Source organism: Engraulis encrasicolus, chromosome 5, assembly GCF_034702125.1.
Source record: "Engraulis encrasicolus isolate BLACKSEA-1 chromosome 5, IST_EnEncr_1.0, whole genome shotgun sequence".
In the NCBI taxonomy this organism is placed as follows: domain Eukaryota; kingdom Metazoa; phylum Chordata; class Actinopteri; order Clupeiformes; family Engraulidae; genus Engraulis; species Engraulis encrasicolus.
This window is the reverse complement of record NC_085861.1, coordinates 45,331,222-45,346,854: the sequence shown is the minus strand read 5'-3', so window position 1 is coordinate 45,346,854 and position 15,633 is coordinate 45,331,222. Positions and strand designations below refer to the sequence as shown.

General features: G+C 44.3%; 1 protein-coding gene across 1 annotated transcript in view; it reads left to right on the top strand.

Annotated features, from left to right (window-relative positions):
• Positions 1-90: 90 nt before the first annotated feature.
• The window catches only part of LOC134449811 (solute carrier family 2, facilitated glucose transporter member 11-like), a 20,861-nt gene continuing 5,318 nt past the window's right edge, over positions 91-15,633 (top strand). The window contains exons 1-6 of the mRNA XM_063199918.1: positions 91-114; positions 1,743-1,841; positions 8,841-9,001; positions 9,235-9,359; positions 11,290-11,412; positions 11,948-12,138. Coding sequence (XP_063055988.1) covers positions 91-114; positions 1,743-1,841; positions 8,841-9,001; positions 9,235-9,359; positions 11,290-11,412; positions 11,948-12,138 — 723 coding nt within the window. The remainder of the gene's footprint in view (positions 115-1,742; positions 1,842-8,840; positions 9,002-9,234; positions 9,360-11,289; positions 11,413-11,947; positions 12,139-15,633) is intronic.

Below are 15,633 nucleotides of genomic sequence, written 5' to 3'. Positions count from 1 at the left end.
TGTGTGTGTGTGTGTGTGTGTGTGAGAGAGAGAGTGTGATAGAGGGATACATCCAGTAACAAACACCAACCATCACGACTCTCCTCCAGCATGGTGTGTGCCATCAGACAACTGGTAAGTCTCCAATCTTCACCACTTGCTTTATCTTCCATCAATACAGCCAACTAATCCAAGGTCCTGTTAACACATTTGAGAACAAACATTCTTTTCTTGTCTAAATGTCTGTAGTTTAGAATTTAAACTAGATTATTTTTTAATGTTAAAGGTGCACCGTGCAAGAACTATGCAGCTCATTGAAACTGTGCTGTCTACTGCCAGATTTGATCATGAATATTTTCATGAATATTTACTAAATAATGAACTAATGTTTACTAGTATAACCAAAGTACTGTGACCCTGTGTCTCAATCCACGCACTTGTGCACTTCGGGTACTGTGTTTCAGTGCCTAGGGCGTGCTCACACTGAAAATTTCAGTTGAGCCAGTGCACTGAAAGTGCCAGGATGATTCCCTAACAATGGCGGAAAAATGCAGTGCTTGAATGATGGACACTGCACGCACTACATGGCATGTTGACAATGAAACGGAAGAAACGTGGCGTTCAGTTCAGTAGTAGAGTTTGGTCAACAGTCTCCTTATTCTGTAAGTAATGTTGATGAGACACCAACCTTTTCATGCCAGCCCAAGTATTGTATGTGTGATTGTTGCCCTTTGGATTGAAGGAAATGTAAATGCAAGCACCAGACGCTGTGCATTGTAAACAGTAGCCAACCAATATTTTGGCAAGCTAATGCCATGCTCAGCCGTCACTTCCAGCAAGGGCACAGTGCATAGTGCTCAAACTTTTGACTGACAGTGCACTGACACAAGTGTGTGGATTGAGACAGGGTGTGTTTTGCAGTTAAAAATGTGTATTCAAAAATGGACATTCAAAATGGGTGGACAATGGAGTAGATCCCCCTTTTTGTATGAAAAGTGCAAATTTCCCAGTCATAATGAATATTATGTTTTGATTGTGGTGGTAAGTATTAATGAAAAAGGTAACATTTGTGAAAGGGCAACATGAATTCTGGAAATAAGCTACTGATGAAAATATTACATTGCGCACCTTTAAACGAATCAAATGATGTTTATCACTTTATTATTGTTACACCCTGTTATTGGTCCTCTTTTGCACTCAAATGTCTGTCAGTCCTGTTACTGTCTGTCTTCGCATGGAATAGAGAGAAACATCATTTCAATTTCCTTGTCTGACCTGTGCATATGAAGAAACTGACAATAAAGCCAGCACGACTCGACTTTATACTGTTGTTCACATAAAAGCATGAAAGTGAAAGCCCAACTGGGAAACTCCAACTCCCATTGTCATTGTGACATAGCACTCCACAGCTCACAAGTGTTCACTGCACACTGCACACAATGAAATTGCATTTATGCTTCTCCCATGCAAGGGGGCAGTCCCCAATGGCGCCCCAAGGGAACAGTGCGGCGGGACGGTACCATGCTCAGGTTACCTCAGTCATGGAGGAGGATGGGGGAGAGCACTGGTTAATTGCTTCCCCCACCAACCTGGAGGGTCTGGAGTCGAAGCGGCAACCTTTGGGTTGCAAGTCTGATGCCCTAGCCGCTTACATGTACATGTTCATCAACCTAAAGTATCCTTATTAATATAGGCAGTCGGTGGGTAAACTGGGCTGGCCTATGCCAGTGTTTGACAGTTGCCTTTGTGTCCTGTGTTGCCAGCTTCAAAGCCCTCTACTCACTGCCGCTATTTTCATCACTGGCATCGGTGGCACTTTCCAGCTTGGTTTCCAAATATCCGTGCTCAACTCCCCATCCACTGTAAGTACGCCTATGAAATTTAAGCCCTTTGTAGACATGAAGGGACCTGACAGCCATACAAATCAGTTGTTTTTAACTTTTTTGTCTACGGAACTGAGAATGTGAAATGTTTTCTGTGTGTCTTCTAAGGAGCAACAAAGTATGAACCATTTAGGTCAGGTCTTTTCATTTCAACAATGAACCGGGTTTACTCTTTAACCCCATGGTGGTGGTGATGATGATGACAAATGATAAGTGTTAAGTGTCACCTTATTTACTAACCATTGACACATTTGACTTCAACATGCAAAGCTCTCTGAAAAATATGCTGCATTATGAAGAAAAAAAAGAAAATTGCCCAATGAGATGGCTCCTAGATATACTACGTGACATTTATTAATGATGTGGAATGAAAAGACACTTCTTTACACTTGTGAACAGTACTGTTGTCATGGGAAGTGTTGATATGTATGTTAGCATGATGGATTCTTAATTTGAGTAGCCAGGTGATTAATCATTATGATGACATGAGTGAGGTTAGAAAGGAAAATATTTTTGTTTTATCTCTGCAAACTGTAACAACATCGTTGACGTCAACAGGTTCATCTGGTAAACACATGATTACAAACGGTAAAGTTCAGAGTCTGGTACTGTATGAATGTTCTTAGGTAAGCGCCTTAGTTCCAGTAACTGGTGCAGGAACGGGCACGGGCACTTTTCTGCCTAACACAGTAGCCTAGCTGAGACTTCCAAACACAACATTCACAGGAACCTGTTCCATCACTTTCTACTTCCCTGGCCCTGAGCCATGATTTCTCAAGTTGGATGTCTTTAGTGCGGTCTTTATCTATGATGGCATCTTTGAAAGAAGACAATTATGGACAGCTGTGCTTTTTCTTTGGTAACCAGCTGTTAATATTTAACAGTTAATGGATTGGCCCACCTGTTGACCTGTGTGCTATCGAAAGCAGTTTTTCGGTAAGCATGATGAAAGTGAAGAGCAAGCCCACCTGGGAAACTTGTTTATCATTGTGATAAAGCACCCAAGAGCACACATAACTAAATTGCATTTTTGCCTCACCTGTGCAAGGGGACAGCCCATATGGTGCCCCAAGGGAGCAGTGCTATTGGATGATACCATACTCAGGGTACCTCAGGCATGTGTAGTGGGCGAGACCGTTACAGGAGGTAGTTCGACTACGCCACCCCCGGGGGTGGAGCCCCCGGAGGAAATGAATTAGGGGTAGTTACAGATACCCCGGACCAACACACAATGTACCCGCACAATAGATTACCAGGCAAACACAGGTTCGTGCACAATGGAGACAGAGACAGTGGTGACAATTAATAATTCAAATCTTTATTATTCTTTTCATTATAAAAATATATTTGTCACTCTTTGTAATAAAATATAAAAAAGGTACTCACAATTCACAAAGTGCAGAGGGGTGGGTGTGCTGTCGCAGATAGATAAACACTTGCCCCAAAGTAGGTTCACGTTCATAGTAAAGTGCGGAGGTGGGTGTGCTGCCACCACACCCGCGGATCTGTAAACACCTGCCCCAAAGTATGTTCACTAATTCACAATAAACAACACACCTGGTAGGCCTAAGGCCTTAGAGCCCACACTCAGGTTGTCAGACTTTGCCACTAGGGGCTGGCACGGCTAACACCATAGGGCGAATGGTGAAATCACAGCAAACCATGCAAAATAAATCAAAATCCAGTAGTCACATGCAGTTAAATAAGAAATTAGATAATTGAATGAAATAATGAAAAAAAAAACGAAATTAGGCACAGCAAACAAAAGAAAACGAAAATCAAGACATGAGGTAAACCAACCCCAGAGGCTCAGCTCAGTGCAGTCCCCTAGGTATCATCCCCACACTCACTCGTCACTACCTACACACACACTCACACGCACCAACGTACGCGCACGCACACACACTGTGGAATGGCTCACACACCAGCTCACACCGAGCCGAGCGCCCACACACACACACACACACACACACACACACACACACACACACACACACACACACACACACACACACTGAACTAAAGCGCGCCAACGCACACACACACACACGAATGTCCAATTTCCCGAGGCCGGAGCAGCAGCCGAGATACGGGTTCCCGGCGTCCAGAGGCACCACACAACCGGGGCTAAAAGTCGCCGCTCGTGCACCTAAACGCGTGGTGTGTCTGACCACGGCCACACGGATACAACCTGCGAGGGAGGAGGAGAGCGTTAGCCAAGCTAGCAGGACACCCACTATCACACGATTCTGCTGCCGAGAGGTTACCTTACCCGGAGATGAGGGTGCACCGATGCGCAATTCTCACAGTCGGAGTGCCAATACAGAGGTACACGGCCGAGGCGCCGGTAGCGACCACACGCTGAAACCATAATAATGGCCGTCGTTAGCAACCATGGTAAGAAAACAAACGGTCAGAGCTGGGTAAAGGCACAAGCTAACCCACTATAATACATACCGGCGTGCAGGAGACGGGAAAAGCGCAAGGTAACCATTGGTATTGTCCACCGAAGTCCTTGCCAGTGGAGAAGCAAGAGATCACTCTAGCCAAGTAAGAGACGCCAAGTTGGAATCACAACCTATAGAACAGCAGACGCGAAGTTAGCCACTAGCCGCTGGCTAGCACATAAACAGCGACAAGAGATGGTCCACATACTCACGAGGACAAGAAATGGTCCACATCTCCTAGATCTGAACTGGACACCGCACTCCTCTCGACGACGAGGGGAGAAGCCACCACAGCATTCGCCGGTGGCGATGAAACGCGCAAAGGGGGACTTTGCACGCTTACCGAATACTAGCCCTGGCAGTATTTATGAAGAGACTTCCCATAAGCCTCTACGAGCGGCGTGGTGACGTGTGCCGCAGCGTCAGACTTTCCCTTAAAGGAGCAGCGCTCCACTACACATGGAAGAAGATGGGGGAGGGCACTGTTTAATTATTCCCCCCAGCAATGTTATGGGCCAGGAATCAAACCAGCAACCCTCACACTACAAACCCGTCACCACTCCTAACCATTCATCCATTACTGCTTAATTGCCATGGTCAGTTGATTGGTGCTCACTGTCTGCAACATTTGCTATTAAGTGGGCTTGCCATGCTTAAAGTAATCTCTAAGTGGTGTTTATTATTAAGCGGGCTTCCCACGCTTATAGTAATCTCTAAGTGGTGTTTATTATTAAGCAGGCGCTTCTAGTAATCTCTAAGTGGTGTTTATGCTTGCTTGCTTATCTTGTGCAGGTCTGTAAAAATAGAAAATGGATCTCCTCCTAGTATGCCTTTCGAGATAGAGACACCATTCAAACACTAAAACGACCGGCTCAGCTTGGAGATTATTTGTTCTGCCATAACGTGTCCGTGTCTCTTGACGTTTCTTTGTTTTCACCGATTTTTTGCAAGTTTGGGTCCCCATAGAAAACAATGGTAAACCCTTCAGAGAGAGTGTTTCGGCCACTCTAAAGAGTGTAGTAAGCTTTTAAGTTCATAAAACATCTGAACGTATTCAAACACTTTTACCTATAGAAGTTTAATTGAAACATTGTTAGAGAGCTCTGGAATATGACTCCAAACGGTCCAAAAGATCATGTCCCAACAACCAATACTTTTTAAATGGCAGCTGTGTAAAAACCCCAATGGCTGTGTCCTATTCATTTTTGAAGTGTCTCTGTTAAGAGATCAGCACATCTGCCACAAGAGGTCCATTTTGTGATTGAACCATTTAACCTATAAACTTGATTCAAGCATTGTTAGATCTGGGATAGGACTCCAATCTGTGAAAAGGACATGAGCCAATTCTTTTTACTTTTTAAACAACAGGGAGTTAAAAAATACAAAATGTTATGTTTCTCCCCTCTGCTTTAGAGTACAATATTAACTGCCATACAGAGAATCAGAACAGGTGCTGCCACTTAAGGGTTCCATTCCCAACTGGCAGTTTCTGAAGATTCTATTCTTAACGAGCACCTGCGATAGGATTCTAGAACCCTATTGTCTGGCACTTCTAGGGAATTTTCTATTGTCTTGCTGGAATACAACTGACAACCAACTGTGTGGCTCAGTGGCAAAGGTGTTGGATTACAGACATGGAGGTTGGGAGTTCAAATCCCACTCTGACCCATGTTGATTTTCAAATTTCATCATACATTACATCCTTAGCCAACTTAAAATAGCATGTATATTATTTAGTATATCCCCGACACGCGGAGCTCCAAGACTTTCAAGATGGCTGAATCCAAGATGGCTGAATTGTTTGGCCCATAACTTCTGACTGGGTGGATGGATTTTTACCACATTTTTTTAGCTTTGTTTTCACAATAATGTTAGAAGAATTGCTAATGTTAATGCTAATGCTAACATTAACGTTAAAATTTTCCTACAATATCTCGTGAACCGAACGTCGTAGAGACTCCATTTTTGTTTTGGTAAGGTCATAGCAATATGCCAGTCATGCTAATGCAAATAGCTAACACTCATTTATGCTAATCAGTTTTTCTTAATTAACTCGTGAACCGAATGCCGTAGAGACTCCAAATTGTTTTTTTGGGGGGGCTCGTAGTGGCATGCCATACATGCTAATGCTAATAACTAACCCTTAATGCTAATCAGTTTTTCTTCAATATCTTGTGAACCGAAGGTCTTACAGACCCCATTTTTGTTTTGGGGGGGTTATAAGGGCATGCCAAAGCGAATTTGCTAATGCTAATGCTGATGTTAATGTAAATGCTAGTGCTAATGCTAGGGCTAGTATCTCGTGAACCGAATGTCAGAGAGACTCCATCTTTGTTTTGGGAAGGTCATGGCAACATGCCAGTCATGCTAATGCTAATATAATATCTCGTAATATCTCGTAAACTGAAGGTCGTATAGATTCCATTTCTGTTTTGGGGGCTTGTAAGGATGTGATAGGATTGGGTGCATTTTCTGTGAGAATGCAATCTAGTGTTGTTAATGAACTGCAGTGCTCACTATCTCTGAGAAACCTGGGGTGCGTTTCCGCAATGTTAGCTTTGAACTACAGATGTACTTTGTAGTTATCTACTTACTTCAAGGCGAAATCCGTGCATTTCTCGAAACCTTACTATTCCCACAGTAAGCCAAAAGTAGTGCGGCCACTTTCCTGAGTCCACACTGCTACTTACTTTCTTGGCATTGCAGTGCGTGACCAAAGAAGCAACAAGAGATAAGCATGATTGCTGAGTCATGATTCAGCTGTTTCCTCCTAAATTCAGTGCGTGAAGTAGAAAGCAATAGTGTACAACCACCACCAGCACATTTGATTGGATGTCACGACACCGTGACTCTGCTGTTTCCTCCACAACACACCTTGTAATTTCTTTGTGAAAAAACACGGCCGTGGCATTACAATCTGACACCGTCCGCACCAATAATGCAGTATTATCTGCATGCCGATTGGATTTCGTTTCATTCCGAGGTGTAATTTGTCAAATATTTGGACAATAAAAGTGTGGTTACTCCCAAAACATCGCCTGTTGAAGTGTCATATGTCTAAAGAATTTTCGCGCGGATTTCAATACATAGCCTAGTGGTATTCACGCTTGCATTCCAATGGGAAAACAGAAGTCACGCCGGTTCGAATCCACATGGTTGCAGTGCCACAATTTTGGAAATATCTGGCAGAAATAGATAATTTATGTTGTGCATTACCAACACACACGTGCAGCCAAGGGAAAATGTGTTACACTGTAGGGTCCAAAACACGATTTCACGAGTTGTTGTCAACATGCTGCACGCTGGTTTTGAACCCGCGTGGCTCGCGTCATCCCATTGATAGGCAAGCGTAAATACCCCTAGGCTATGAAATGAAATTCGCGCCAAAAAAATTTAAGTACTTGACACGTAAGCCAGTGCATTTCCGGGAGTAACCGATACTTTCTTATCTAAATATCTCACAAATTACACATCGAAATGAGACGCAATTCAATCGGTATACAGCTAAAAGTATATTATTAGTCTGGGATTCATCAGATTCCAAGGATATGACGTTTTTTTTTCACGAACAAATGACATGACGTGAATTTGTGTTCTGAACACTCTCGCAGCTGTATCATCACTTTGTGTGCATGTCGATTGATTTTCATCGCGTTTGCACCACAGGATTAAAAGATATTGACACATTTGTGGTCAAATATGTACTACAAGTTTAGCTAATGGGTGGAGTCACGCTCTGAAGTAGACTAGCGCTGTGTGTTACTTGGGGTGGCTGAGGTGATGTCTGGACTCAATGGATCTACTCCAGCTGTACTTCAACTTCATTGTCGAGATACGGATAGGAGGCGCCTCACTTTCAAAGTCACCACTACTTCAGAGTGCACATTACTCCAAGCAGTAGTTACTTTGTGTGCTAACGTTCGAGACACAAGAGTTAGCAACTTTTATAGTATTTACTATGCAACATTGCTAACAGACTAGCTACTTCGCACTTTGAGAATCGCACCCCTGCTTTGGCTTATTTTCACCACACCGTCTTCATCTCAAGTAGGACATAGGTTACCTGAAAAATTGCAGCATCTCTAAATTCTGGTAGTGATCCGGATCACGGATTCTTCACCATTGCTAGCCTATAAATCTAGACACCCATAGTGACCGCAAATGGAATTGTGGACAGGACGACTATTAGCATTCCAGTAAAATAAAATTGGGTGTAACATAATCAAATGTTCTATCTAACACCTTCCTTGGCAGAGGCCTGCACTCACTGAGTGCATTTTTAATCTGTAATATATTATATAATATATGTTTTTTGGGGGCGTTTTAGGGCTTTACAGGACAGTGTGAGAGGAGACAGGAAATGAGCCGTAGAGAGATTTGGGGCGGGACTGGGAAATTACCCCCGTTGGACTCGAACCGGGGTCCCCATGGGCATGCAAGCCCAAATATATCTTACAATACTCACATAATCATGTGTACAATTTGTCGTACAATTGTGTTTGCATCATCTTTTCAACTGTGTTTTGCTCAGTTTATTAAGGAGCTGGTGAATGTGACCTGTACCGAGAGATACGGCCTCCACCTACCGCCATGGCAACTGTCAATCATCTGGTCGTTTGTGGTGTCGATCTTCTGCATCGGTGGGCTGATGGGCGCGCTGATGGGCGGACGACTGGCGGACAAATACGGCAGGTACCGTACCGTTAATCCACAGCTAATGCCTGTAATAAGGGCTCTAATAAAGGTTGTAACGTCTCCAAATAAACGTACATGAATACAAATACACTCCAAATCCAATACACAGGTTCTAGACTCAAATAATTGGGACTTTTCATAAAAATATTTAAATAGTTTATACTACTGTGTTGTGCTGTGTTGTGTTGTGCTGTGTTGTGGCTGCCTGTGTCCTTGTGGAACCTGATCAGGAAGAGATGTCTGCTGTGGAATAACCTGCTGGGCATGGCAGGGGCTGTGCTGATGGTGCTTAGCAAAACAGCCGTGTCCTTTGAGATGATCATGGCAGCCAGGTTTATCTACGGTGTCAACGCAGGTCAGTGTTCTGCACACCCACTGCAAAGAACTGAAGCATACACAGCTATGCATGACCTGCGTGAAGCTGCCCCCCCGACCTAAAATGCTGAAATACCACTGCAGATTGTATATGCTATGTTTGTGCCGGATAGTGCTGTAAAATGTTTTGTTTGTGCTATTAATAAAATAATAGCATAATTATAGCATAATGATAAAATAAAACGTCTATAACTTTACAAAACAAGTGATTGAAGCGTTAATTTTCACAGCACAAAAGTGCACAAACAAATTGCCTTTGATTGAAACTACTTTGGAGAAATGTGGATGTGGGGGGGGGGGTGGTCAGACGTCACAGGTCTATTGAAAGTATGAGTATTTGAGTAGTTAAATTACTCAAAGGCCTTAATGGCACAAACAAATTTTATTAGAGCACTATCTGGCACAAACATAGCGCATACAATCTGCAGTGTTATTTCAGCATTTTGGGTTGGGGTGGGGGGGTTGGGGGCAGCTTGACGCAGGTCTATGCTTGTGGTTCTGGCTATAGGGGACCATATTGTTCCCTAGATCACAATTGGAAACCAGATGAGCGGCATTTTAGGTATCACTCGAAGTGCTCATTCTTCACACAGACTTGCGCCACACACAGTGTACAGAATGCAGTACTGCACATTGACTACTGACACTCACCCAATGCATGAGCTTGAATTTCGAATGATACTGTACATACGCAATGCAAGAAACAGCCATGGGCAATCGTAAACCACACCTTTGCTACGAGAAATTGAATAGGCCTAAGTACCCTCGAGTCCATCTCACATTTTCATAATGCCAGAACTAGACCAACATACTAGCACTGGAAAAGATGTACATTGACATCAAAGATTCAAGATTAAGATTCAAAGGGCTTTATTGTCTATAACAGGGTTTCCCAAACTGTGGTGCGTGCACCCCTGGGGGTGCGTGGCCTGTCACCAGGGGGTGCGCGAGCTGAATAGAGCAATGGTGGATATGTGTGGTATTTTTTAATGAACGTCGGGTAGTTTTAATTGTTTGATGAATTGAAAGTGTAATTTATAACTCATAGACTTGGCATGCAATAAGTTCCATTGTAATGATGGCAGAAAAAAACGTCTGATTGGAAATCAGGATTACCCAAAATGTGCGATGGAGCAACATTCGCTTAGGGGGTGCGCGAACCACATTGAAATGTGAAAGGGGGTGCGTGGAGAAAAATGTTTGGGAACCGCTGGTCTATAATATATTGCCATATTGCCATCCTTTGATTGAAGACTTTTGTATGTGTGAGGTGTTTGTGTAGGTTTATGCACTGTACTGTATGTGAATCAGAGGTGTCAAAAAAGTAAAATTTAAAAATGAAACAGTTTACTTCAAACACAGGTAACTCATCTGAGTAACCAGTAGACCTGTGGTCTTGTCTTATGATCAGCTGAGGCTGGACTGGAGAGATCAAGTTTGTGGTAGGCTCTTGATAGGTTTTTAGTGTTTTTCAGTAACAACACAGTCTATCTAGCCTGGCTGTCGCGAGACCCCTAGTGCTTCGTGCATCTTCGTTACACGATGACAATCCATCTGTGTGAGAGCCAGGTTACAGTCTATCTACCTCATAAGGCACAATGGAGTAACTGCGTAACAGCTATGTTAAATAGCATTAACACCAGCCAACCAGCCAAGTGCTGATGAAGATTCAGTTTGCCTGGCGGAGAAAAGAGAACCAGCCACTTTGACCCATTAGTGAGTGAGTGTTTGACGAGTAAGATTAACATCTACTAGCCATTCTGGCTGGTGGTGAAAAACGTTAATTCAGAGCCCTGGTTGCAATTGCAACATGAATTTACTTTTGACACCTCTGATGTGCATACAAATAGGTAGTGGACTGGTGGCACATTGTATATACCGTATGTCTGTTGTGAATTCTATCCAAATAGGCATTGGCCTGACGGTGCACTGCATGTACCTGCCCGAGTGCTCCCCGAAGAAGCTGCGGTCAATGATGGGCTTCTTTGTGACGACCTTCACCCCTTTTGGAATTTTCATTGGCCAGCTCCTGGGCATCAGGTCTGTCTTCCTCTCCTCTCCTCTCTTCATCTATCCTCTCCTCCTCCTCCACCTCCTCTCCTCCTCTTCCACCTCCTCTCCTCTCCTCTCCTCTCCTCACTCCACCTCTCCTCTGCTCTCATCTCTCCCATAGTTCTCTTTCCCATAGTTCTACTTTTTGTCATTTCCCGATACTCCCCCCTATCTCTCTCTGCAACTGTCCTATCTTAAAGGGACACTGTGCAGGAAATGGTCAAAAAAGGTACTGCAACTATGCTGCTCATTGAAAATGTGTTGTCTAAGGCCATTTCTGGAAATTCAAAATGGCGAAGATCCCCCTTTTAATGTATGAAAAGTGCAATTTTTCCAGTCATAATGAATACTTAGAATTTGATGGTGGTGGTAAGTATTCATGAAAAAGGTAACATTAGTGAATGGGCAGCATGAATTCTGGAAATAAACAACTAAAAATCTCACACAGTGTCCCTTTAAAGCCCAAAACAATATTTAAAACATCATGCGGATGTACCGCACTGTTCTCTCCCCCAGCGATGATGCGTCTGTGGGGGCCTAAGGTTGACCACAGCGCGGAACTGGATGACATGCGTGCGGAGGCGGCTGTGTCGAGTGGGCTGCAGAGGAAGGGGGTGATGGAGCTCTTCAGGCAGCGCTCGCTACGCTGGCAACTGGCCACCATCATCTGGCTCCAGACGGCACAACAGCTGTGTGGCATCAACGCCGTAAGTGTGCCGTAACTGTGCCGTCACTGTGCCATAAGGGGTAGCTGTCAACCTGACTCTCGCTTTCGCCTTCATGATGCCATATGGAAACCTCCTACAATTGACACATTTTCGAATTATGTTCCTTATCAAAAATCCTTGCATGTGATTGGAAGTGTCATCTTTACTGACGAGGCACTTCAGCCACTCACATGGCACTCGACCCATGACGCATTTGAGAACGACAGGTGAAAGAACAGCCATAACGCCGCCTAGCCAGGCTGTGGCTTCCTAGTGACGCAACACTTTCAGCGTTGCAACTAGTCAGGTCAAGAGCAATGCAAGTACTTTCTGAGTTCCCGAAAATACGGGAACTCCTCCCACTTTGTTGGTTACCTAGCCTACTGTAGTTGCTTAGGTTTTAGAAGCTCTACCCTGCAGAACAACAATAAAACCCTGACGCTACATTCATTGTCTAACGAGGAATGCTGTTATTTCCCTGCTCGCAGTATATGCAGTATATGTTGCATCAACGTGAGGCGCTAATGTTGGCTGTTGTTTATCAGTCACGTGCCTAGTCAGAGAAGACCTTGCTCTGAGCGGGGGTCTGTGTGGCAGCTAAAATCTCCACAAGTGACCACACAGAGTGAGAGTTAACAATGTGGTAGTAGGTTAACTTTTAGGTGAGTGAGAAAAAAGAGTTGCTATTGAGAAACATTAATTTACATACATCCAAACACATTAAAATCACTGGCAGAGCAGAAGAAAACATCAAGCCCAACCCTGAAAAGAACAAGCCCCCAAAAAGCGCATTACAAAATTTAAAGCGACTGCTCAAAAAAAGAAGCCCAAGGTCGCTTATAATAAGCGGAATTGGCAACACTGGAAACCATGCTATTTCACATGATTGCTGAAAAATTAATCCATTACAGAAATGTACTAGGATTCATATTAATTTCATACTTCCATGTATTTTAATCAAAATATAAAAAAAACAGCAGACCAGATTTTTAAACATTTAGGGCAGACTATATTTTGCCATTCCCCTGACTTAATGTCATTACATGTTTCAGCCACCAGGGGGTGCCCCCCGCCCCCCAGAAACTCAACCCATGCACTCCGGTGATGATCACCTCAGAGATCTTATAGACAGAGATAAGTCATTGTAGTTCTGGTATCCACTTTATGTTGGGTGAACGCCCCCTTAGGAGACCTTCGGTTAGGAGACCTTCAGAGTCCTGAGGCTGAGAATAAATGGAGTCCCCTTAGCGCTGTAGATGGCGGTAGAGCACTTATTGTGCAAACACCTCAAAAATAGAAGAAGAAGGAGGGGACAACGCTCCCTTAGGAGACCCAACTTGAGCACACTCTTTTGCATTGAGTGGTTTTGAATCCTCTTTATTACTCCACCCTCTTTGATCACCTCCACCTTCTCCTGAGAACCCACCCTTTTTATATGGCCGGTCCCAGACAAACCAACACTTTTGCCCCCAGGGTAATGAGTTGTCAATGGTAGTGTACTGTTCATAGTGTACTGTTTACCTGCTCTCTCACAATCACTATTAGAGAGGGAGCTGTCTATCCAAAAGCACTTGCAGAAACCCAACATTGGCAAAGGTTATAACCAATACCCTGCAACAAACTCGAAGCATCATCAAAGTCTAATGTAATATAATGCAAACCTGTGTGTGTGTGGATGGGTGGGTGTATAGTCATGCGATGTGTGTGTGTGTGTGTGTGTGTGTGTGTGTGTGTGTGTGTGTGTGTGTGTGTGTGTGTGTGTGTGTTTGTGTGTTTGTGTGTTTGTTTCCAAATTTATCACAAGGAGCCGTCCCACTACCTGCCTACTGGACCCAGTGCCCACAAACCTTATCAAAACATTGCCCAAACAGTGGTCCCAGCGATCACATCCATCATGAACTCCTCACTCTCCTCTGGAACTGTCCCCTCCGCCTTAAAACAAGCAAGGGTGACACCACTACTGAAGAAGCCTACACTGAACCCTGCTAATGTTGAAAACTACAGACCGGTCTCACTGCTTCCCTTCCTATCCAAGACACTAGTTGGCTAGTGACTAGTGACTAGTCCAAGGGCAGTTCCAAAGAAGGTCACCAACTTCCTAAACCAGAATGGATTACTGGACCAAAAACAATCTGGTTTCAGAAGTGGACACTCAACTGAAACTGTGCTACTCTCAGTGACTGAACCTCTAAGGACTGCAAGAACGAAAGGACTATCCTCGGTCCTCATTCTACTAGACCTGTCTGCAGCCTTTGACACAGTCAACCACAAGATCCTCCTGAGGATACTCACGGCCATGGGAATCACTGGCGTTGTCCACTCATGGTTCAACTCCTACCTATCTGGACGTACCTTCAGTGTGTCATGGCAAGGGAAACTGTCTACGACTCACAACCTCTCCACAGGGGTACCCCAAGGATCAGTGCTGGGACCCCTTCTGTTTGCAATATACACCTCCTCCCTGGGACGTGTCATTCAAACACATGGGTTCTCCTACCACTGCTATGCTGATGACACCCAGATGTACCTGTCGTTCCGTCCAGAGGACACCACGGTATCGGCACGCATCTCTGCCTGCCTCGCCGACTTGTCAACATGGATGAAGGACCACCACCTACAGCTGAACCTGGCCAAGACAGAGCTCCTGGTGATCCCAGCTAATGAGTCGCTCAGTCACAACATCAACCTCAAGATAGGCTCCACCATCGTGACTCGAAACAAAGTTGCCAAAAAAAAGCTGTCATGCTCCAACTACATCAACTCAGTCACCCGGACCTGTCGATTCCAGATGTCCAATGTACGGAATATCAGACCTGTGCTGACACAATATTCTACACAACGACTGGTCCAGGCCACGGTCCTGTCCCACGTTGACTACTTTAACTCACTCATGACAGGTCTACCTGCTTGTGCGCTAAAACCTCTGCAGATGATCCAGAATGCGGTGGCACGCTTGATATTCAATCAACCCAAAAGGACCCATGTTACTCCTCTGTTTATTGAGTTACACTGGCTACCGATTGCCGCCCGGATCAAGCACAAGGCTTTGACCCTTGCCTACAAAACCATCGCAGGAACCAGCTTATCTGAATGACCTACTAACGCCTTATGTTACTGGAAGAGAATTGCGCTCATCCAGCACAAGCCGTCTGGCTCTGCCATCCAGTCGCTCTAGGTACTCCCAGTCAAGATTGTTCTCCGTTGTTGTACCCAAGTGGTGGAACAGTCTCCCAGAGGCAGCAAGACTAAGAACATCTCTTGCAGCCTTCAAAAAACAAGTACAGACCTTCCTCTTTCGAGAGGAGCTACTAAACTAATGCTTAAGCTGGCCTAGCCCCAGGGCAGAATCTTGACATGATGTTTAGTTTATTTTAGCTTAGTCTAGTTTTAGTTTAGTTTGAGTGTGTGCGTGTGCGTGTGTGTATGTGTTTGTGTGTGTGCTGTGTGTGTATTCTAAAAAAAAAAAAAAAAAACCTAACCCCTCTTTGCAACTGC